The 24,391-nt window shown below is 43.7% G+C and overlaps 1 protein-coding gene and 1 pseudogene across 2 annotated transcripts in view; one reads left to right on the forward strand and one right to left on the reverse strand.

Annotated features, from left to right (window-relative positions):
• Positions 1-632: 632 nt before the first annotated feature.
• UBE4B (ubiquitination factor E4B) overlaps positions 633-24,391 on the forward strand; it is a 125,274-nt gene continuing 101,515 nt past the window's right edge. For both annotated transcript variants that reach the window (XM_055419528.2, XM_055419529.2), the window contains exon 1: positions 633-1,367. In XM_055419528.2, coding sequence (XP_055275503.2) covers positions 1,344-1,367 — 24 coding nt within the window. In that variant the 5' untranslated portion in view covers positions 633-1,343. The remainder of the gene's footprint in view (positions 1,368-24,391) is intronic.
• On the reverse strand, positions 17,560-18,790 carry LOC129551518 (succinate dehydrogenase [ubiquinone] cytochrome b small subunit, mitochondrial pseudogene; annotated as a pseudogene).

Genomic DNA, 24,391 nt, shown 5'->3' on the forward strand with positions numbered 1-24,391 from the left:
AAAAAATCTGAAACTCTCCAAAAGGACAAAGCAAAATGAAGTTCTATTTGTGTTAAAGTTTTCTTCTAAATGGTCTTTCTCTAGGGAGGTGGAAGACTCTACGTTGAAGTTTTTAAAAATGTGAGCGGTTAGGGTGATAGTGAAAGCTCGCCCCAGAAAGCAGACATTTTTCGTTTTGTTTTACTTCGTTTGGGCAGCATCGTGTATAGTCCATGCGTTTGTGAGTCGCTAAAGGGAAGAACCTAGAAACTAAGGAGCTGCTGCGGGCCGGGGTCGCGAGCAGGCGTCCCCTTCTGGCCAATCTTCCCGTTGTCGGTACAGCCACCCAGCTCCGCGGCCTCCGCCATCGCCCGCCCGCGTGGCGGTCCTGGGAATCTACCTGGGCCTGGCCTGCCGCGCCCCAGCCCGCGCCGTCGCCATGGCACCGCGCCGCCCCGCCCCCTCGGCGCTCCGCAGGCGCGCCCGCGGCCCCACTCACCCCTCCCTCTGCCCCGCGCTGCTGCGGGGGAGAGGGTGGAGTGGAGGCGGGAGGAGACGCAGGCGAGAGGAAATAGGCGGCGCGACGCCCGCGGCCCATTGGCTGCCTCATGCTAGGGCCAGAAGCCCCGCCTCCCTGGAGGGGTCACGTGATCCCTTTCAAAGATGGCCGCCCTGTTGTTTTGATGAATAATACTTGGTGGGGCGAGGGGTAAGAGTAGGGGTGGAGGGGTAGGCGGATTTACTCTACCAGCGAAAGCATCGAGAGTCCGGTCCTCCCCTCCCCCCTGCTCAAGCTCCGCCGTGGAGGAGGGGCGTGGCCGGCCTGCTTTCGGAGGGGAGGAGCTTCCCTCCTCAGTGCTGGGCTCTGCCTGGGCGGCTGTGGGGTCGCCTTACCTCGGGGCACCCACTCTGCAGTTGAACACTTCCCGCCAGGGTCAAAGGCTAGGAAGGAGAGCAGGATCTGCTGAGGAAGGGCAGCTGCCGCGCCACCACCACGAAGACCCAGCAGGCTCCGAGCACGAGGCGAGCTGGAGACCGAGCTCCTTAGTCTGGGTAACCTGGGAAGCAGAGGGTAAATAAGTGGCGCCTTAAGATAAACCCTGTAGCAGCGGCAGTGGCGGTCAAAGGAGGCTGCTGGAGGCGGCAACAGCTGTAGGAGTCTCTGGGGCGATTGGAGTGACCGACGCCAAGGCATTTCAGTGCCTCTCGTGTTCTTATTTTTTAACCTCTGACTATGCAATTCTGAAACCTCCCCCATTCGGGGGACCAGACAGCCCGATAGACACCTACCACTCTCCTCCCGCCCTGGTCTCAAAAGAACGGAAGATCTCTCCCTAACGCCTTTCACCATTAAGAGGAAAGCGATGGAGGAGCTGAGCGCTGATGAGGTGAGGAGGTTGGGGGACACCTTGGGAGATTAGTTGGTAACTCTTTGGCGCCTTGGGTAGGCATCATACTGCGCCAGTGGTGCCTGGCCTTTGGTCAGCAATGGAGATGACATGTAAGAATAAAATGAGTCCCTGAGAGGGTCTCCGATTTGTATTCTCTTATATTTCTTTGCCTTCTTTTTGCATCCTGTATTCCATTTGCCTCTTCTCGAGTTTTCTTTTAGAGTCTAAAGAAGAGGAGAACATATTGAGATTTTTATTCTTTTTTTCAGGGTATTTAAGCTAGAAGGGCTAGATTTACATCAAGTTGTGTGTGTGTGTACGCGCCCGCGCGCGCATGTACGTGTGTGCGCGCGCGCCTTACTGCAGAGATTGAAAGAATAATTTTGGGTGGAATCAGAATGTATGGGTGTATGTTTTTAAATGGAGTTGAAATCCTGAGTATGTGTGGACACTTCATTGTATAATTGATTAAACATTACGTGTGTGTTTGGGGTTGGCCTACATACAGATTCTTTGATATTTAACAAAATGTGTATCTTCTCAGTAGCTTAGTGAATTACAGTTAAAATTTAGCAGTTTAACAGACCAGTAATGGCTTCTGGCGTACTTCTCTTGCAGCGTGATTTTTTCTAGTTTTTGTCCCTTTCAAACTAGTGTTTTGCTGTAGCAGACACTGAACAGGAAGCAAGTGACTTTGAAATTTCCCCCTATTATCATTTCTGAAATGATTCTTACAGATCCCTTTCTAGATGTTTTCTAGATTATTTAATAATAATCGTAAAAGCTGGCATTTACGGTACAGGAAATTTCCTGTGATTCTGTTGACTCCCCCCCTCCCCTTCTTTTAAAAAAAAAAAACAAATTGAGTTTCTCTTTCAGGACCCCTCCTGACCTCCCTGTCTTCCACCTACCATTTCTTCCACTGGTTCTTGTAAAACTTCTGTCCCTACAGTATTAGAATAGTTGTCAGTCAGGTTGGTTGTACTGTAAAACTTCCTTGCTTCAGTTTTTGCTACAGAGTAGTCAGTATGTTTACCCAGAGACTAAAATTCTCCAGAGTGAGGCAGGCAAGTGGTGGGCTAAGGGTCAGGTAGGAAAGGAAGCAAATAATTTTGTTGCTTTGATACCTGGCTGTTTAGAAAGTCAGGATTAGCCATTCTGTGTTACTGACTTTGTTTTCTAAATGCATCAGTAATGTAATCTTAAATTAGAAAAATATTGAACAGCTTCTTTCAGGTAGGAGCTATCAAGAGATCCTCTTAGAGGTACTCTGTTTTGTGTAGTTTTTTAAAAGTGCATCTCCCCCCTTAAAAAAAATATTAATCCTCATGGATCATTTCTCTTAAGGCCAAGAGTTTTTTAAGTAGTAGAAATTACATTTTTCTTGACATTCTTTAGATAGTTCCTGGTTTAGAAGTTTTTACATTCTTGAGTTTTCACCAAGAAATTGTTTTCAAACCGTTAAAGCATACAGACCAGTTAAAGAGCTGTATAATCTGAACTGCAGCTTTTCACTTTACCCAGTCCTTGAGGGAAGGTATTAACTTTTTTGACCATATAAGGAACAAATGTAATCATTGTGGAGGAAATAGACATTTTTCAAGATCAACAGAATATTAAATATGAAAATTTTAATTCACTAATGCAAGATCAGTATAAAATTCTGTTCAGCATATTAGTTGGCCTGACCACAAAGGGACAGTTCAGAATTTTACTCTCAACAGAATCTAAAACAAATCTTTTTTGGGAAAAAAAGTTTAAATTTATTTTTTAATCCATTTCCTTTAATTCTGGGATTAGGTGAACAGTTCTTAACAGAGACATTTCTGAAGCTTTTGCCTTATTGTTACTCTGGTGGTGGAAACTTGTGTCATAGGTGTGGTAGGCGATATTGATTTGGTTAGATAATACATTTATGTTATTGAAAATTCAGACATGCATCTCAGGGTGTAAAACAGTCAACACAGTGACCTTTCAATCTAAATTAGGGAATCAGGTAAGACAGGATTTTATATTTTAGCAAAATGGAAATAGACGAGAATGTAATCCATGTAAAATAGAGGCTGCTATAACCAGATTAGGGCTTCCCTCGTAGCTCAGTTGGATGAGAATCTGCCTGCAGTGCAGGAGACCTAGGTTTGATTCTTGGGTCGGGAAGATCCCCTGGAGAAGGAAATGGCAGCCCACTCCAGTATTCTTGCCTGGAGAATTCCATGGACAGAGGAGCCCCATGGGCTGCAGTCCATGGAGTTGTAAGAGTCAGACATGACTTAGCTACTAAATCATCATCATCATCATAGCCAGGCTAGTAGCTTTAGAAGATTGTGCATTATGGCTACTTTTTGGTCCCTCTCACTGATCGCCTTGAATTCTTGTACTTTTCCTTTCTTGTGCTTTCTGATAGAGTATTTCTTTAACTTCACTGCCATTTCTATAGCACATTACAGTGAGTCCTTTGCTCTGTAGAGCAAATCCATGACTAAGTTTATTCTCTTCAGGAACCACATTTCAAGGCGTTATTATTTACAGTGCATTCTTTCTGTACCTTGCTCATGTTTGTTTGTTTTAATACCAAAATAATGCTGTGATTAGAGCAGGTATTTTAAACTATTTTCAGCTGTGGTGATGATGTGTTTTCATGGAAATGATATGCTTTGTTTCTTTTTTTTTTTTGGCAAAATCTTTATGACCTAGTTCATCTTCAAGAAGACTGGCTGGGATTCAGGGTGTGGTAAAGGTTTTAGAAGTTGTCTTCCTTCTCAAATGCAGAATGTGTGACCTTGGATATTTTAGCAGTTTTTTCGGTGGAAGGGGACCGATATTTATTAAGTCTTAGAAGCCTGTTCTTTGCCAGTCACTTTACAACCATTGTTTCATTTGATGAAACAGAGCAGTTCAGCAGGTCCTTCAAATTTCCTTGGTTTATAGGTGAAGCAACTGAGATTTAGGTTAAGTTCATAGTGCCCTGGCTTACAAGTGGCAGAATTGGGTTCATACCCAGGGTTCCTGATCTAAAAGCTCTTTTTATTGTATTTTACTGCCTAACAACTGGTGATAAATTCACCACAGTTTCTCTATAAATATCCTACTAACATGCTTGATCTGCATAACTTTTCTGTAAAAGCGTTGTTCTTCATGAATTCATTCATGATGTGATCAAGTTTATAGTCTTTTTGGTGCTGACTCTCATCACAGTCCTCCCACATTCATTCACCCAACAACTGTTTTTTAAAAATATGCTGTACATCCCCAGCAACGTATTAGGTAGGTTAAGAGAAACAGTCTTTTTCTTAAAGAAATTATTATGGAATTGGGGAATGGGTAGGGCTAGCTAGGAGTCCAGCAATTACAATACAGGGTGCTAAGAGCTATTTTGGACATGTGTGCAGTAAGACTTGTAAGAAAATCAAGAAGGGAACCCTGGTGGGGTAGCATCTTAGTGAAGACTTTCAAGAAAAAGTGATGCTTGGGAACTTCCCTGGTGTTCAAGTGGTTAAAACTCTGCCCTCCCACCACAGAGGGCACAGATTTGATCCCTGGTTGGAAAACTAGGAACCCGGATGACTCATGAGTGCCTCCCCCCGCCCAAAAAAAAAAGGAAAGCTGATCTTTATACTGAGCAGTAGTTGTCAGGCAAAGGGCTCTTGGAATGGGCTGTGAAACTGGGGAGCTCAGGAAACTGCAAGTAGTGGGCCTGGAGATAGGATTTGTAGAGGAGTGGCTACAGGCAGACAGGCACCAGATCTCAGACAGTGTTCAGAAATGTTCAGGCGTTTGAACTTTCTCAGTAAGACTGTAACAAGCCTTTGAGGGGTTTTAAGGGATTAGATGACTGGCAAGGTGTCGAAGGTAGGTGGGAAGAAGGTGGCTGCAGGCTGGGAGATGCATTCAGAGATTGCTATTGCTATTGAGGAGCCAAACAATGGAGTCCAAAGGCCTTCGAAGTGGGAATGTAGGAGAGCAGACAGGAGAAATATTGAGGATCTAAGTTAACCCACTTCTGATGCTTAGGTTAATGTGGAGGCAGAGGAGGAAAGAAAAAGATAACTCCTTGATTTCTGGTTTGAGAGAAGAAATTCCAGACAAGGAGCAGGTGTGGAGAAAGAAGATACTCGTTCGGGTCACTGAAAGATGACCCAGCATAGAGGCCCCTACCCCTGGCCTTTCTACTCTCGCATCTCCATTTCTGACCATTTCTTTGTTTGTAACAGGCCTCATGACCTAAGCTCACTTTTTCCCCAGTAGATAATTGCTGCCCCTCACTTTATAAGCAGGATTCTCTTGAAGCCTGCTAGGAGAGTGGAATGTTACCTCCCCAGACCCTTTCTCAACTCTTTTTGGTTCATTTTAGCTAAGAGACAGAGAATGGTAATGATGTTAGCTGATATTTATGAATTCTTAATATGTGCTGAGCACTTAACTTGCTCAATAAAGGTGGTATTCTTATCCCCTGTTTACAGATAAGAAAATTGAGGCTGATAGCAATTAAGCAGTTTTCCAAAAAGTGCACAACTAGGAAGTGGTGGAACCTGGATTCTAATCCAGAGTCAGATTCCAGAGTTCTTAATCCCGTTACTAAACTTCCTCCAAAAGAATAATCTGAGCAAGTTGTAATCGTTACGACATTTTTATTTTCCCTTTTGAGATGGGAACTGGAAGCAGTAACCCCTTGTTGTTGTTAAGAGTGGAGCTCATCAAGTAGCTTTCTACTCTTGTAGGGGGAAAAGACAGCAAGATTTCTGAGGGAGTCCTTGGATCTTCAGGCCTTTGCTTGGCGCACAGAGCATTTTCTGAGAAGGTACTTGGTGTGTGTCTAGGTGGAGACAGCTTCTTGTAGCAGCTCCTTCAATGATATTTGTGTTTACTTGCTACGTGTCAGACACCACATGAGACTTGCTGGTATGGGGCTTCTTTCTGGTGGGAGGAGACGTGATAAATATCCACATAAGGTGTCATTTGGTGGGCTTCCCTGCCCACCCTGGTCCAGTGTTTAAGAATCATCCTTGCTGTGCAAAGGACACCAGTTCGATCCTTGGTCCAGCCAGATCCCACATGCCTCGGAGCAGCTAAACCTGTGAGCCCCAGCTGCTGAAGCCTGTATACCCTAGAGCCTGTTCTCCACAACAAGAGAAGCCACTGTAATGAGAAGCCCTCACATTGCAACTAGAGAAAAGCCCGCTTGCATCAGCGAAGACCCGGTGCAGCCAAAAATAAATATTTTTAAAAGATATCATATGGTGATGGTACCATGGAGAAAGATAAAACAGGCTATAAAGGGATGGAGAGCAGTAGGGATAAGGGAAGTGTGTGCAATTTTGGGAGGTGACTTCTGGAAAAAAATTTAAAGGATGACAGAGCCATCTGGGGGGAAGAGTGTTCGAAAGAATAGGGGACAGCAGAAACCAGGGGCACGTCCCTGATCTGCTTCAAGAACACCGTGGGGGTCAGGTGTGGTTGGAGCCTGCTGAGCAAGGACACAGTGGCAGGAGGTGAAGTCATTCATTTACTCGACAAACATTTACTGAGTTCTAACTGGGTTTCAGTCAGTTCTAGGACGCTCCCCATGCCGTGCTACCGTGCTAAGTCGCTTCAGTTGTGTCCAACTCTTTGTGACCCTATGGACTGTAGCCCACCAGGCTCCTCTGTGTCCGTGGGATTCTCCAGGCAAGAATACTGAAGTGGGTTGCCATTTCCCTCTCTAGGGGATCTTCTGACCTAGGGATTGAACTCACATCTCTTAATTCTTCTGCATTGACAGGAGGGTCCTTGACCACTAGTGCCGCCATTTTAGTCAGTTCTGAGGTGCTTCCCACCCCCTTTTTTTCCTTTACCTTTTCGAATCTTTGAGCTTGGGATGCTTCTTGGTGTAATCGCGCTGACCAGGTGGCAGTTGTGACACAGCTGGCATTTCCTGTTTATGTGCAAACCTGGTTATTCCTGTTCATGTTGTTGGCCTTCAGTTGAGCACGATGCATGATCACTTTAGTTGTCATGTTAAATGCATGCGTATTCAGTCACTCAGTTGTGTCTGATGCTGTTGTGATCCCATGGACTGTAACCTGTCCAGCTCCTCTGTCCCTGGGATTTTCCCGGCAGGAATACTGGAGTGAGTTGCCATTTCCTCCTCCAGGGGATCTTCCTGACCCAGGGATCAAACCCGGGTGTCCTGCATTGCTGGTGGATTCTTTACCACTACTCTACCTGGGAAGCTCGCCATGTTAAATGCCTTCTCCCAAATTATACTTTGATCAGCAGTGAAAGCAAATGTTACTTTGTGTGAAAAAGAAATGAAAATGGCAGTGGGAGGTTTGGTCTCAACTCAATATTAGTAAAGAAAATGGTTGAAAGAATGACCACAATTTCATGTTTTGTTTTTAATTTTGGCACCTATGGGTTCTTTGTTGAGGCCCAGGGGCTTCTCCAGTTGTGATATACAGGTTCCAGAGCTTGAGGGCTCAGTAGCCGCGCACGTGCAGTCTTAATTGCTCCATGATGTGTGGGTCTTAGTTCCTTGACCAGGGATCGAACCTGAGGCCCCTGTGTGGAAGGCAGATTCTAAACCACTGGATCACCAGGGAAATGGCAATTTCATATTGTATTGCACAGCAAAAACCAAGTCCATTAGGGAGCCGTAGAAAGGCAGAAATCCGCAAGTCTCTGAAACTGTGTCACATTTTGAAATTGAACATACAGGTAGAGGGCTTCCTCAGTGGCTCAGTGGTAAATGCAATGCAGAAGCTTGGGAGACGAGGGTTTGATCTTTGCGTTCGGAAGATCCCCTGAAGGAGGAAATGGCAACCCACTCCAGTATTCTTTCCTGGAGAATTCCACAGACAGAGGACTGTGGCGGGTTACAGTCCATGGGGTCGCACAGAGTCAGATATGATTGAAGTGACTTAGCACACAGCACATACAGTTAGCAGGATTGCCTTTCACACCCAAGCAATGCATTTGAAGGTCAGAGATACATCACCTTTTCAGAAATTTCAAAGCAATGAAAGGCTGATACAACTGATTACTACTCTGGTCTGGTCTGTTAAGACATTTTGTTGTGATTTAATAGGTAGTAGGTTTTTTAAACCCCCTTTGTAATGCAAAAAATAATGTTGCAGTTTACAGTCAGTGACATTTTGTATATGCTGATACATCGTATATGCCCAGCTTTCTTCTAGATCATGAGGCTATAGGAATGAGCAATATAAGCAGAAATCCCTACCTTCATGGGGCTTACATTTTTATTTCTGTTTTAAGAGAATCATTTTAGAGGCTGCTGTGAGGAGAAAAGATGAAGGGGGAAAGAGTGAAAGTAGAGAAGAAAGGTCAGGAGGCCAGCACAGGAGTCCCAGGACCAGGGTCAGTGGTGAAGAAGGTGAGAAAAGGTCAGACCAAGAATGGTCAGATATTTTGTGGGTAGAGCCAGTAGGATTGGGTAATGAATGGGATGGATGTGAGGTGTGAAAGAGTGGAGTCAAGCATGGCCATTTGAGTTGAGATGTCATCAAGTGGATTGATATAACAGAGCAACATGAAATAGCAACTGCTTACCCTAGCTAGATGTTTCAGTTCAGTTCAGTCGCTCAGTCATGTCCAATTCTTTGCGACCCCATGAATCACAGCATGCCAGGCCTCCCTGTCCATCACCAACTCCCGGAGTTCACTCAAACTCACCTCGATCGAGTTGGTGATGCCATCCAGCCATTTCATTCTCTGTCGTCCCCTTCTCCTCCTGCCCCCAATCCCTCCCAGCATCAGAGTCTTTTCCAGTGAGTCAACTCGTGGCATGAGGTGGCCAGAGTATTGGAGTTTCAGCTTTAGCATCAGTCCTTCCAATGAACACCCAGGACTGATCTCCTTTAGAGTGGACTGGTTGGATCTTCTTGCAGTCCAAGGGACTTTCAAGAGTCTTCTCCAGCACCACAGTTCAAAAGCATCAATTCTTCGGCGACCAGCTTTCTTCACAGTCCAACTCTCACGTCCATACATGACCAATGGAAAAACCATAGCCTTGACTAGACGGACCTTTGTCGGCAAAGTAATGTCTCTGCTTTTTAATATGCTATCTAGGTTGGTCATAACTTTCCTTCCAAGGAGTAAGCGTCTTTTAATTTCATGGCTAGATGTTTGCTGCTGCTGCTGCTGCTGCTGCTAAGTCACTTCAGTCGTGTCCGACTCTGTGTGACCCCATAGACGGCAGCCCATCAGGCTCTCCCGTCCCTGGGATTCTCCAGGCAAGAACACTGGAGTGGGTTGCCATTTCCTTCTCCGGCTAGATGTTTATTTCTCTCTAAATAGAAGTCTGGGTGGGAGGCTGGGGCAACTGTGGTAGGCGCCTTCTGTCCAATTGTTCCAAGTCTCCTAACATATGGCTTCCATCTTTGGTCCATGTCTGTCTGCACTGTAGCCAGAGGGAAGAGGAGAGGGGAAGGAGAAATCATGCTCCTCTTTTTTTTTCTTGACTGTATAGCATGTGGGATCTTAGTTCCCCAACCAGGGATTGAGCATTAGCAGCAGCATGCAGTCTTAGTCCCTGGACCACCAGGGAAGTCCCATCATGCTCCTCTTTAATGGCACAGCTTGGAAGTTGCACCAGTCACTTCTGCCCGCTTCCCATTGGCCAGAACCTAAGTCATATGGCCACGGCTCCTAACTGGGAGGCTGAGAACTGCAGTTCTTGCTGGGTTAGCCACATGCTCATCTAGAAGTTCTGTCACGTGGGAAGAGTTACTGTCAAGGCATTACTGTTTAAACCCTTCTTCTGAGATCTAAAACGCACTCCATGCCTTCCCTCTATCAGCCGTCAGAATCTCTGGGTGTTACGCAGTTCAAGAACCTTTAGATTAAAATGCAAGTAATCAGCTGCTCTCCGCTCTCTGCTCCTCACCCCCATGTGCTGTAGTGGAGTTGGATAGAAGCATGGAAATAAGTCCGCTTTGGAAAAGGGAAGAACGGGGAGTACACATCCCTCACTGGTCCATGGCTGTCGTCAGCTCCTGCCAGGCCGTGGTGTAGAGGCTCCCTGCCTTGGCAGCTGTGGGTGTTACTGTTGCAGTCCACTCAGCAGCCCTGGCTATAGTCCACAGGGTCGCAAAGAGAACTGAAGCACGCACACTGTGCTTTCTTGGAGGAACTCCCCTGTGTCTGCCCTCTGTGGTAGCTTTTCAGTGTTTGTTTTCCTCTGGGGCCTGGTCATGGAGGATATCCCCTTCCTGGGACTGAATAGTGTCTCCAGGTTGTCTCCTGCAGGAGACTGAAGGAGTTGACTTCTTCAGTCCTACTTGGTCTCCAGATTACCATACTGAGCTAACTTAGACTAGACTGTGGTCGTGACTTAGGCAGACCTGTCTTCCCTTTTATCTCTGTGTGCAAATCGGCAAGCTGCAGCCTGACTATGTCTTGTTCTTGCGGGACTTCTTGCTTAAATTGGCAAGGGCCAATAGGCACCAAACTCTGAATTGTTCAACCAGTTCCCCTAGAATTACAGTCCAGGTAGACATGCAGGTTATTTTCTGAGGTGTCGCAGGTTTTACCACACATTTTATTGTAACCTAACAAGGGTTACAAACCTTCCATTCTGCAGTATCTGTGCCCATGTTGAGCCCTAAGTCATTGCCACGTATTTATACTCTATCTAGGTTGATTACTTCCAGGTTCCAAATTCTATGCGTTCCTTAGGATACCGGTTTGGCTGCTGCAGCAGAGAGATCCAAAATAATACTGGTGTAAATACAATAGAAGCTTTTTTTTTTTTTTTAAGTACAAATCTGGGTAGGTGGTTGAGAACTGGTTTAGTAATTCCTTGATTTCTAGGGAGCCAGACACATTCTGTTTAGTGCTGTCATCCTCTGTAAGAGGCATCTAGTTTGTCATCCAAGATGGCTGCTCCAGCTCCTGCATGCACATCTGCATTCCAGTCTTCAGGAAGGAACTAAAGGGGAGGGCATGTTTTTGTCCATCAAGGGCATGATCAGAGGTGTCACCTGTCATTGCTTACATCTCCTTGGTCAGAACTTAGTCACTTGGCCACAGCCAGATACAAAGGTGGCCGAATGTATAGGAGATAACTAGCTATCTCTATCACAGTCATACCAACAGTTATAGTCTCTGTAGCTTGGAAGAAGGAATTGTCTTATACTGAGGTGGGAAACATTGAAATAGGAGATTAGGGACTTCCCTGGCAGTCCAGTGGTTAAGACTGTGAACTTTTACTGTAGAGGGCACTGGTTTGATCCCTGGTTGGGGAGCTAAGATCCCACATACTACTCGATGAGACCAAACATTAAAAAGAAAGAGGAGATTAGAGGGAGAAATTAAGCTATCCATTTTAATCGTATTCTGGTTATATTGCTTATTATTGATCCATCTGGAGATGTTAAGTAGGTTGTTGGATATATGTTGGGCTTGCAGTTCAGGAAGGTTGGAGCTGGGGACTCCAATCAGGAAGCTGTCAGTGTATTTTAAATTGCACGAATGGAAAGGTGACCTAGGGAGTGGGCATAGAGAGAGAGGAGAGGAAGTCAGAGGACTGAACATTGAGCCATTCCGGCATTTAAGAACTGACAGGGGACAGCCACTGAGGTAGAAGGCAAGCCAAGAGAGCCTAGAGTTCTGGCATCCAGGAGAAGAAAGTGTTTCATGGTGGAGGGGAGGGTTCCACTCTGTCAGATGGCAGTAAAGCAAATGAAAGGAAGACCAAGCCTGAGGATGGGATTTGGCAACATGGGGGCCATTAGTGACCTTGGATAGACCCATTTCATTGCCGAGCAGGTTCAAGACACAATAAGACAGAATGAGAGCAGAGAATACATTGTTCAGGAGTGAGGCATCAGCTCCAGGGATGCACTGTGGAGCCATCCATAGACTGTGGAAGCTATGTGTTTAAAAAGTGGGAAGAAGATACTTAGGGAACATGTCCTTTTAAATTTTATCTTTTACCTCTCCCTGATACGGACTTCCCAGGTGGCTCAGTGGTAAAGAAGCTGCCTGCCAATGCAGGAGACGCAGGAAAGGTGGATTCGATCCCTCAGTCAGGAAGATCCCCTTGAGCAGGAAATGGCAACCCACTCCAGTATTCTTGCCTGGACAGTTCCATGGACAGAGTAGCCTGGTGGGCTACAGTCCATGGGGTCGCATAGAGTCGGACATGACTTAGTGACTAAACAACAACAACTCCCTATTATGATCACTGATTCCTTTGTTCGTTCAGTAAATATTTTTCATTCTTTACTCTGTTCCTTTCTTTCCCCGAGGTAGGAAGTCAAGGTGTAGAGGTAGAGTTATTTGTATATTTTTTCCTAGCTAGGTGTTCAGGACCTGAAGAGTTCCAAGTATAAATTTTAAACCATAGTTTGGGCACACTGAATCGTATTACGGCTAATTATTTTAAAATGACTTTATTTTAGCTTTGGTTGTTTTGTTGTTGTGGAGCTCAGGGTCTCTCTAAGGCCTTCGGGGCCCAATAGTTGTGACTCCCAGGCTCTAGAGCACAGTCTTGATAGTTGTGTATGGCCTTTGTTCCTCTGTGGCCTGTGGGGTCTTCCTGGATCAGGGATTGGACCTGCATCTCCTGCATTGGCAGGCAGATTCTTTACCACCGAGCCACCAGGGAAGCCCTAGCCCTGATTATTCTTGTTCACTGGGGGGTTGGGTTCTTTTTTTTTCCCCTGCCTTATTGCGGGTGAGATCTTAGTTCCCCCACCAGGGATGGAACCCATTTCCCCTGCAGTGGAATCATGGAGTATTAACCACTGGACCACCTGTTCACTGTTTTTAATCCATCTCTTGTCACGAGGCTTGGCACAGGGTGCCCCAAAATAAATATTTGCTGAGTCCGTGAGTTGACTACAAGGTGTCTTTCCTTGAATCCCAGTTCTTGTGTTGCGATAGTTTTTTGTTTTGTTTTTGCCATATTAGTTAGGTTAAGGTATGTACTGGAAAGCAACCTTATTGTCAGAGTTGTAGTTCAGAGTCACCTGCATCTGGATTTTAGGTGTACCAGCCAATTGGATGACCCAGGGCGAGGTGCTTTCAGAGTCTTAGTTTCCTCACTTGTAAAGTGGTGGTCTGCATCCTTGTCCATGGTGGTGTTCTGACTGTTAATTGCAGCGATGCATAAAGTGCTTTGTTCAGTGCCCTGGCAGAGTATGTAGGTTCCTGCAACATATTATCTCTTTTCCAGAGTAAGACTGAGTTGTACATGATTAGAATTTCAGTTGGTGCTCCTATGACACCAAACAAGACCTTTGCATGTAATGATGGCAAAAGCATGGAAGGAGGTCTGTTATTGGTTAAGGCAAGAGACTGAGGTTTGTTTGAAAGGTTGGGTTGCAGTCCTCTCCCCCAGTGCCTTAAAATTCCCAGTCTCTTCTCACTCAGGCATCATCTTTTATGTGAAGCCACACTGTTACTTGTCTCACCTCCTCCTCCTTTTTCTTAAAATCTGGAGTGATCCAGTGGCCTGCGTGTACGAAGTGAGTGAAGGAGGATCAAGGAAGTTTGAAAGGAAGGGAACTGTGCAGATAGGAGACCTGAGAGGAGTCCCAGGAGAAACACGCTGCATATGGGGGCCAAAAACCCAAATGCGAGGTGACTCAGTCTGCTCGAATCAGCTGACTCATTTTACCTTCTGAAGGGACTGTCCCCTCCTTCAAGGCTGGGGAAGGGGAATCTCTGAATGATCACTGTGTGATCTGCTTACCAGCTGCCATATCTTCAGCATTATTTGAAAAGTATAGTCAAGCTGGGCAAAGAGGTATCTTTCGGGTTTCAGTATTGAGAATATCTGGCCTTGACTTAATTAGCTTTCTAGTTAACATTGTGAAATACATTCAGTTCACGTTGTTTCCCTGTTCCCCGTCAGGGTTTGGTATAGGTTCTAGATGTGTAATAGTGTCATGATAATTGTGGGTAGCCATTCCCTTCTCCAGGAGATCTTCCCAACTCAGGGATGGAACCCGGGTCTCCTGCATTGCAGGCAGATTCTTTACCATCTGAGCTATCGGGAATCCCAATTTAATTAGTTAAATTTTCTGCCTAGATGAGGTGGCCCTTTGCTTTTATGGGTTTTTTTTTTTTTTGAAGCTGAACTAGGATTTCCAAACAAATCGTAGTGCACACCTATCATCTGCCAGATTCTCTTCTAGGATCATATCAGACTCGATCTTTGGTCAGACCTCTGTCTATACTTGTCTCCAGCACTGGCTTCATGGGAATGTGATCTGCAGACAGAAGTGCCCCACCAGTGGTTGAATGCTCTGCTATTGTCATCTTGAAATTCTTAGTACTTTTGAGCAGGAGGCCCTGCATTTTCTTCAGGTGCTAGACCCCACAAAATCTGCAGCTGGTCCTGCTTTGTCACCGACTTTCTCTGTACAGGTGGATATGTATCTGGGGAGAGTTTGGTTAGGTTCCACAGTTATAGAAAACCACGGGAAAGCTCATCAAAGAGATGTTCAGGTTTTAATGGGAAAAGTCTTGGTATATGTTAATAAGCTTCTACTTAGAGTAGAAACTTGTAGTAGAAACTTAAATTTCTACAGTGTTGAATTGGATATGGTATTGAATCTTTGGATAACTCATTTAACTTCATCAAATAGATTTTTTTTAATCAAGATTTTTATATAGAGGTGTTTACTTCCATATTTTTCATGTATATCTTATTTCTCCAATCTTAATGAAGCCTCTTTTGTATTTTGTCAAAAACATTGATGATATTTTTATAGTGTAAGTGCTTGCTTTCGTGAATTATGACTTGGATGTAAAACTATAGCTCATGTTTTAAAATTAAAAATTTTTTAATTAAAAAATGTTATCCGACAGCTGGTTTTCTTTAGTGTGAGTATTTTTTCTGTGAATATTTATTTGTGCTGTCTAATATACAGATTTCTCATTTTTAAAAATAATGAAGTACATTTAATGTTAGAGGTGGAAAAATTCTGAGAAGGAAATGAAAATTGGTGGAAAATGAAAAACTAGCAACTTTTTTTTTTTTCAATGCCGTTTATATTATAAACCATGAACTCCCCATCAAAAGACGGGAACTGCTTTTGTTAATTCATATATATATATATATATATATATATATGACTGTATCACTTTGCTATACACCTGAAACAAACACAACACTATAAATAAAATATAGTACAATATAAAATAAAAATAAGTAACAGATCTTTGGGGCTTTACACTGAGTTAGAGTTCCTATCAGAGGGATAACAGCACCACAGCCGCACTGAATCCTCATAAAGGAGGCACACGAATGACTGGGTTACAAGAGTTACAGATATGAGAGCTGCTCACTTCCCAGAAACTACAGCTCACAGAAAACCAACAAAGGCACGAGATACAGACCATTCACTTATGAATGTGTAAAACTCAAGAAAGTCCACATCACTCCTACAACATGTCAAAAGTGCCTCAGAATTCACACAATACCAACTTTCTCATGGTTCTGGTTAAATTACATATACCAGTTTATAACACATGGCAAAATCTGTAACTCTGTTCAAAGTTTTAAAAAATCACTTAAGAATAATTTCTTGTATTTCTATGCCACCTTTATAGTTCTGGTTTCTCATTTCTTAATTAGTAAATTCAGCATGCAGGTTCTATCCCAGGCTAATTTATACACTTCCGGAAGAAACGGCCTCTTAAATCCACAGAGTTTTGAGGTGGGGAGCCCCCAACCACATCAGATTCATTTCACATATGATAATATACATGTTTCAATCCATTGTCCCAAATTATCCCACCCTCGCCCTCTCCCACAGAGTCCAAAAGACTGCTCCACACATCCAAGTCTCTGCTGTTGTCTCGTATACAGGGTTATCGTTATCCTCTTGCTATATTCCATATATATGTGTTAATATACTGTATTGGTGTTTTTGTTTCTGGCTTACTTCGCTTTGTATAATAGGCTCCAGTTTCGTCCACCTCATTAGAACTAATTCAAATGTATTCTTTTTAATCGCTGAGTAATACTCCATTGTGTAAATGTACCACAGCTTTCTTATCCATTCGTCTGTGGATGGACATCTAGGTTGCTTCCATGTTCTGGCTATTATAAACAGTGCTGCGATGAACATTGGGGTACGTGTGTCTCTTTCAATTCTGGTTTCCTTGGTGTGTATGCCCACGAGTGGGATTGCTGGGTCGTATGGCAGTTCTATTTCCAGTTTTTTGAGGAATCTTCCCACTGTTCTCCATAGTGGCTGTACTAGTTTGCATTCCCACCAACAGTGTAAGAGGGTTCCCTTTTCTCCACACCCTCTCCGGCATTTATTGCTTGTAGACTTTTGGATAGCAGCCATTCTGACTGGCGTGAAATGATACCTCATTGTGGTTTTAATTTGCATTTCTCTAATTATGAGTGATGTTGAGCATCTTTTCATGTGTTTGTTAGCCATCTGTATGTCTTCTTTGGAGAAATGTCTGTTTAGTTCTTCAGCCCATTTTTTGATTGGGTCAAAACTAGCAACTTTTACAATCAGTAGAATTTTTTATGTGTGATTTGATTTATTCATAAAATTGTCATGTCTAGGGTATTGAGGAATATGAACATTTAGAAAAAAGCGGGCAATAAGTTGTTGTAGTTGTTGTTTTCTGACTATGCCTAATGTAAGCAGGATCTTAGTTCCCCAACCAGGGATGAACCTGTGCCCCCTTTCAGTGGACGCTCAGAGTTTTAACCACTGAATCAGCAGGAAAGTCCCCTTTTTAAAAATAATAATAGCTTAAAATTTTTTGAGTCAAGATAAAGGAAAAATTTTAAATATTGAAAAACAAAACCAAAATCCTTTTTCCTTACTGTATATAGACCTGCCAGAGGAATTTACACTTTGATTTCAGCAATAAATACTTTGTGGGCCAGTTAAAAAATATTAACATACACAGAGAAAAAAATGTATAGACCATGGATGGAGGAGCCTGGCGGGCTATAGTCCACAGGGTCGCAGAGTTGGACACGACTGAGTGACTTCACTTTTGAGCTTTGAACATTAGTTATGTAGAGTGGATGTTTAGAGTGTCGTTTATGACATTTTTTGTCTTAGGATGCTGCCATATGACAGCATATATACACTTGTGTTTGTTGAATGCTAGTTAATTAGCTTTCTACTTTTTTTTTTTTATTATGCAGCATTTTATTTTTTTAAAAAATTACCTTCATGGAATACATTTTCACATTAGAAACTCCCAGTGAGGAAACAACAACTTATCACTTATAATTTTATATTTGTGGACAGATTATTTTAGGACAAGTAAAATAAACACATTTGAGGATTAAGTCTTGGTTTAGAATCTGTAACAATTTGAAACATCTATAAAGGGACCTCTTCCCTAAATGGAACTTCTCTACATTCAGAAACTCTCCAGGCTCTTCTTCCTAGGATTTAGAAATCAGTAATGTAAAATATCAGCATGTCTAATTATTTCCCTAAGACATGTAACCATCAGTAACTGGTATCAACTGAACAGAGAGGGAGGTTTACAAAAACTAAACACTGCCTAATTTTCTGCAGTCTTTACTTAAGAATTAAGTCTTTCCCTTTCTCCATCATCCTAGGACAAATACAGACGCTTGATCAGATTATTGAGAGTAATAAAGCTGAATTCCCTTTAAGAGTTTGATAAAGTAAAAGGCAAAAAGCTCACATATAATGTTCAGTTATACTATGAGACTTGTGAAAAGCTGAGACACTCCATTTGCTCCCCAGAATACAGAATTCAGTCTTATAATTTCTTAAGATACAACTTCTCTCAAATCTTTCTTCAAAGATTAAATTCTAAAAGCAATCAAGTGATTAGGAGAAGAGGTTTGTCTCACCAATGTTTTTCCTTCTTATTGTGAGTTGAAATGGCATGACAGAGTAGAGGCAAGGAGGTGTGCAATCAATTCTCAAGGTATTAAGTCTAAAAGGTCAGAGCTTCCACAGCATAGCCACAGCTTTGCAGATGCCCACGTCATGATAGTTGAAGTAACAGAGCCCAGCAAAGGTGAAAGCCGAGAGCACCAAAAGGCCTGTCTTGGCAGCTTTCTGCACTGCATCCCCATGAACATAGTCAGTAACAACTTGTCCAATGCCCCAGTGACTGTGAAGAGTGAGGGTTGCAGCCAGAGAGTAGTCCATCGCAGAACAAGGATTCAAATAAGCAGCTGGAATTAGGCCCAGGAGCAAAACACTGACAACCCTCTCACCAGTCCAGTGGAGAGATGCAGCCTTGGAACCAGAACAGTGGCTGGGTGACAGGTGAATATGCTGTGTTCCACACCATCCTTGGGCATGTCGGTCCTGGAGAAATGCTGAGACAAGAGCTGGTCTGACCACTGGGGTTCGGAGGAACAGAGCTTGCCCTTCTCTGGAGCCGCAGAGGGCACTCAGCCTCCAGAGAGTCGCCATGTCGCTCCTTAGCTTTCTACTTTTATGTTAACCTTTTAGTTATGATAAATATAGACCAGGCATCATTCTGTGGAGTTTCATGCCTAGCTTTTTTGTTTTCCTTCAAGACCAGCTTGGGGTAGGTGGGTTGGTCATCTCCTAGGGCTTTTGTTTATTCCTTTTTACTTTGTATGCTGCTGCTGCTGCTAAGTCGCTTCAGTCGTGTCCGACTCTGTGCAACCCCATAGATGGCAGCCCACCAGGTTCCCCCGTCCCCAGGATCCTCCAGGCAAGAACACTGGAGTGGGTTGCCATTTCCTTCTCCAGTGCATGCAAGTGAAAAGTGAAAGTGAAGTCGCTCAGTCATGTCTGACTGTTAGCGACCCCGTGGACTGCAGCCTTCCAGGCTCTTCCATCCATGGGATTTTCCAGGCAACAGTACTGGAGTGGGGTGCCATTGCCTTCTCCGTTACTTTGTATAAATGTCCTCATACTCAAATAGTTTGGTGATTTCTGGTCTAGGGAAATAAGGCTAAAGCAGTCTTTTGCCTTGAGATGTTATGATTGGAATGGCTTGTGATTGGGAGAATTTTAGTGAAGGCCAAGTAGAAACTATGCTTGTGAAAGCATCCCATTGGACACCTCTTCATCTTTTTTGATGTTCATGTGGACAGGTAACGAAGCACATTCACCCACACTGATTATGTGAAATTATCACTGTTTCTGCTTTTAAAAGGGACTGATGACATTTGAGATGACGCTTAACCTGTAGGAGGAACTTAAATATGAAAGATTCATGTTTGGAAGGGAAGCCTTTATTCATACCAAGAATAAGATGCGTGTGGCATGAAGTGGCCCGAAGTCAGTGTTTTCTCGCTCTGCAAGAGGCCACTTTCTCTAACCCTGTTATATAGATCTGCTAGAACATGGGCTTTGGAGTGTTCAGAGTTGGTGTGAATGTACAATTTAGAGATTAGAGAAAATGAGCTAACCCTGTTCTGAAAGAATTTACAGTTTTGTTTCAGCAATAATTATTTTGCAAGTCAATTTAAAAAACTCTTTCCACATGGCTGGGCTGCAGAAAATTATTTAAAATGTTTAATATTGCCAGTTTCACTTGGCCTTTTTTCAGTGACTAGGAACCATTCTGTGGAAGGGCGTCAGGAGTAGCTGCAATTTGGTTGCCAGGTTCTTCTATTTAACCAAGTGGGATTAAAGATGAGAGTAGGGAGCATAGCATCTTTATTATTTGGGGTGTTTTTGGAACCATTTTATGAAGACGTAAAATTGCAGCTATAGGAATCATTTAAAAAAAATTAGATCCAGGACTTCCATTGTGGTCTAGTGGTTAAGAATCTGCCTGCCAGTGCAGAGGACGTGCGTTCAATACCCGGTCAGGGAAGATCCCACATTCCTTGGTGCAACAAAGCCCATGCCCCTCAACTACTAAAGCACATGTGCCTCAAGCCTGTGCTCCACAAGAGAAGCTGTGCACTGGAATGAAGAGTAGCCTGTGCACTGCAGTAAAGAGTAGCCCCCCTCATGGCAACTAGAGAAAGCCCAAGTGCAGCAACGAAGACCCAGCGCAGCAAGATAAATAAATAAAAATTCAAAAATATAAAGGCAGTACAAAAATATAATTAACAAAAGTCAGATCCAATGAAAACAGTCTCGCTCTCAGGAAGTTTCTCTACTATATAATGTTAGGCTCTTGTTTCTAGTGGTGTCTTCTAATTTCATAATCAGTTAACAGACCTGGTGCTTTTCACAGATCTGATGTGGCTGTGATATTTATTCATACCGTTTGGATGAAACAGAGCCCTATGCCAAAGGAAAAGTGTTTGAGCCTAAAAAGAAGATGGACAGAGCAAAAGGATGGCAAAAACTTGGAGATTGACGTTAGAAAAAAAAAAAAACGACAGTTTACTGTGTGTCAGGGGGCACTTCATTTGTTCAACAAGTATTTGCTGAGTGCTCTCTGCTGTAAGCGTTGTTACAGTTGCTGGGGCAGTGGCAGCAAGTACAACAGACCAAATCCCCGTTCTCTTTGTTTTGTGCTTGGGGGAGATAGACCATACACCGATAGATAGAGACCAGTTCAGGTAATATGTTTCATTGCCTTTATCTCTGATGACTGTCCTGCAAGATAAGTGATGTTTGTTTATTTTTTTTTAATGTGGACCATTTTTAAAATCATTATTGAATTTGTTGCTTGTTGTTTATGTTTTGATTTTTTTGGCCATAAGCCATGTGGGATCTTCCTTCCTGACCAGGAATCGAACCTGCACCCTCTGCCTTAGCAGGCAAAATCCCAACCATTGGACCACAAGGGTAGTCCTCGATATGTGATGTTTATATCATCACCTTCTTCTGAGTGGGGAAACCAAGACCCGAGAGGTAATACAGCTAGAGGTGGGTACAGCTGGGATTTTGACCTGGAGTTGGCCCCGTAAGAGCGCGTCCTATAGACAACCGTGAAGACAGAGCCTGGAGCAGGAATCACTCACACACGGCACTCGGTCCCTTGTTTCACTTTCAAGAGGAATGTTTTTTTTATTTAATTCTCTAATATCATATGTTTGTTTTAATATTTATTTACTTGATTGCACTGGGTCTTTAGTTGTGGCATGTCGGATCTAGTTCCCTGACCAGAGATTGAACCTGGTTCCCCTGCATTGGGAACAGGGTTAGCCAGTGGACTACCAGGCAAGCCCCTCTAATATCAAACGTGGATGAAGAGTTTGGAGTAAGTCTTTATGATTATAAGCTAATTATTATTTAAATTTGAAGTAATAATACTGTTTTTCAGTGTTAAAAGGTGGCTCAGGAAAGTACCTTTGATAGTTAAGCAGGTTATGAGTTTGATGCTGAGCCCTCACCAGCTGGTGGAATGTGCTTAGGCATTCCCAGTGTTCTCTGTACTATTGATCAGATGCAGGAAGTACTGACATCAGTAATTTTTGTTGGGCTTTGTAAAACTCCATGTAATGAAAAACCACGTAATCACTGCCTGGCATTGGAGAATTACCAAGGGTCAAATCTTTTTTCTCCCTAAGACAGAACATTTTATAGTCTTGTTTCTAATGACAGTAAAACCATTGCCTTGTCATGAGCCAGACTGTAGGGTTGGTATTGAGGCTAGTTACATAGGTGTGAGTGTCCTGTGGTAAAGCAGCCAAGGTAGTAGAGTTCAAAAGACAATTAGTTTGAAAATTGTGTATTTTGCCAGTAATTGCTAAAACTTGGCCTCAAGATAAGAATTTTGTGCTTTATTTTTGAGAAATTTACAAGAAAAGTATTGGAGAAATATTCATGGAGAAGTCAGGTAACTCGCCTTGTCTGCATTCCTTTCTCAAGTAAGGGAAGGGGAACCTGGCGGGCAACTGAGGGAATGTAGGTAAAGAGAGGTGTTGGAGTAGAGGGGTCCCCAGCCTGGGGCTGAATGCAGGGCGGTCAGGTCGATAGCAGGTGGCCATGAAATGGTTGTGTCCAAACCAGGACTCTTGGTTCCAAGGGGGCTTTGACTGCTGCCTTGCAGTGCACTCCAGGTGCGTGTGTGAGTGCGAAGTTGCTTCAGTTGTGTCCCAACCCTTTGTGACTCTATGTACTTTAGCCTGTCAGGCTCCTCTGTCCATGGGATTCTCCAGGCAAGAATACTGGAGTGGGTTGACATGCCCTCCTCCACTATCTTGGCTGCTTTCCCACAGGACACACCCAGGTAACTAGCCTCACCACCAGCCCCACTGTCTGGCTCATGACAAAGCGATGGTTTTACTGTCATTAAAAAAGAGACTGTCAACTGTTATGTCTTAGGGAGAAAAAAAGATTTGACCCTGAATAAAATTAGATGGGAGTACCTAGAATGTGGGCTTCCCAGGGGGCGCTAGGGATGAAGAACCCGCCTGCTGATGCAGGAGATGTCAGAGATGTGGGTTCGATCCCTGGGTTGGGAAGATCCCCTGGAGGAGGGCATGGCAACCCACGCCAGTATTCTTGCCTGGAGGGTCCCATGGACAGAGGAGCTCAGTGGGCTTTGGTCCATAGGGTCGCAAAGGATTGGGACACGACTGAAGCAACTTTGCACTCACACATGCACCTGGAGTGCACCGCTTGGAGCTGGAACAGATGTGCTTCCTGCTGTGAAAGTCGCTCAGTTGTGTCTGACTCTTTGTGACCCCATGGACTATACAGTCTATGGAATTCTCTAGGCCAGAATACTGGAGTGGGTAGCTTCCCTTCTCCAGGGGATCTTCCCAGCCCAGGGATCGAACCCAGGTCTCCCACATTGCAGGCGGATTCTTTACCATCTGAGCCACAAGCGAAGCCCCTTGTGTAGCATGTTTGGGCTGGAGAGGTGCATTTGGGTAAAAGCACTGATGCTTTTAAGTTTTTGATTTGGGAGTCAGTCCTGAACATGGTCAGAGAGTTGGTGAAGGACAGGGAAGCCTGGTGTGCTGCAGTCCGTGGGGTCATGAAGAGTCAAACACACTTAGCGACTGAACAGCAACCACCTGAACATGGTCATCATACCCTTTGGAGCAGAAATGCAGTAGAGAAAGCAGGCTTTCTTGTAACTTTGAGTAAACATATTTTAAGTTGCGTGGGTAATCTGGAAAGTGAAGGAGAAAGGTTTGGAAAACAGATTGTAGAGGTGACTGTGCTGGTCTACTGTTGTCTCTTTCTACTGTGCTTTGAGTGTCCTGTGGCACTATTCAGCTGATTGGAGGCTTGGTTCTGTATTTGGAGTATGGGGGTCTGGGCTCTTGAGCTGTTAAATTCACGTATTAAAACTTACGGTGCACATCACAGGAATGCGGCCAGCTGTCTGTTCCTTTCTTCTGCTAACTTCCTTTTATATCTTGCTATTAAAGGAAGGATGAGTGAAAGCCACCCGGTCGTGTCTGACTCTTTGTGACCCCATGAAACTGTACAATCCATAGAATTCTCTAGATCGGAATACTGGAGTGGGTAGCCTTTCCCTTCTCTAAGAGGAAGGGTAGAATACTCCAAATTCTACAATTAAATGTACTTTAGGTTCATTATATTATGAGGCAAAAATAAAAATAAGAAACAGAAGGTAGAAGCAAAATCTCTCTTCAGAATCTCACCATCCGAGGATACCTGCAGTTCACATTTTGGTGTGCATTCTGTCTTCCACTGTTTTTTTCTAGGTTAGGTTTCCCGCCGCCAACCCCCCCTCCCCCTGCTGCCCCCAACTAAATCTTCTAACATGCTTTTTGTCTTTGGTCTCCCTAGATCATAGGTTTGGGGGAACTTGAAAGAATTTTCGAAGTTTTTCTAGCTTAGCCTCTTCAGGTAAAATTACTTTTTCTTGATTATAAATTCAGTAGTATAGATTGACTGAATTCTGCATGATTCGTTATCAAAGACTTCCAAAATCAAGAATAAAGGATGAAGCAAGAATTATGTGTAATCCTATTATCCAGAGATAACCATTTTTAAAAAAATAAATATTTGTTTTTTGGGTTGCGTCAGGTCTTAATTGTAGCGTGTAGGCTTCTCTAGTCGCACAGGTGGGCTCTAGAGCACAGGCTCAGTAGTGTTGGCACACAGGCTTAGTTGGCCCCGTGGCATGTGGAGTCTTCCTGACCAGGGTTCTAATCTATGTCCCATGCACTGGAAAGTGGA

The sequence above is a fragment of the Moschus berezovskii genome, chromosome 17, assembly GCF_049115385.1.
Source record: "Moschus berezovskii isolate FMDL1 chromosome 17, NW_MosBer_1.0, whole genome shotgun sequence".
Lineage (NCBI taxonomy): Eukaryota > Metazoa > Chordata > Mammalia > Artiodactyla > Moschidae > Moschus > Moschus berezovskii.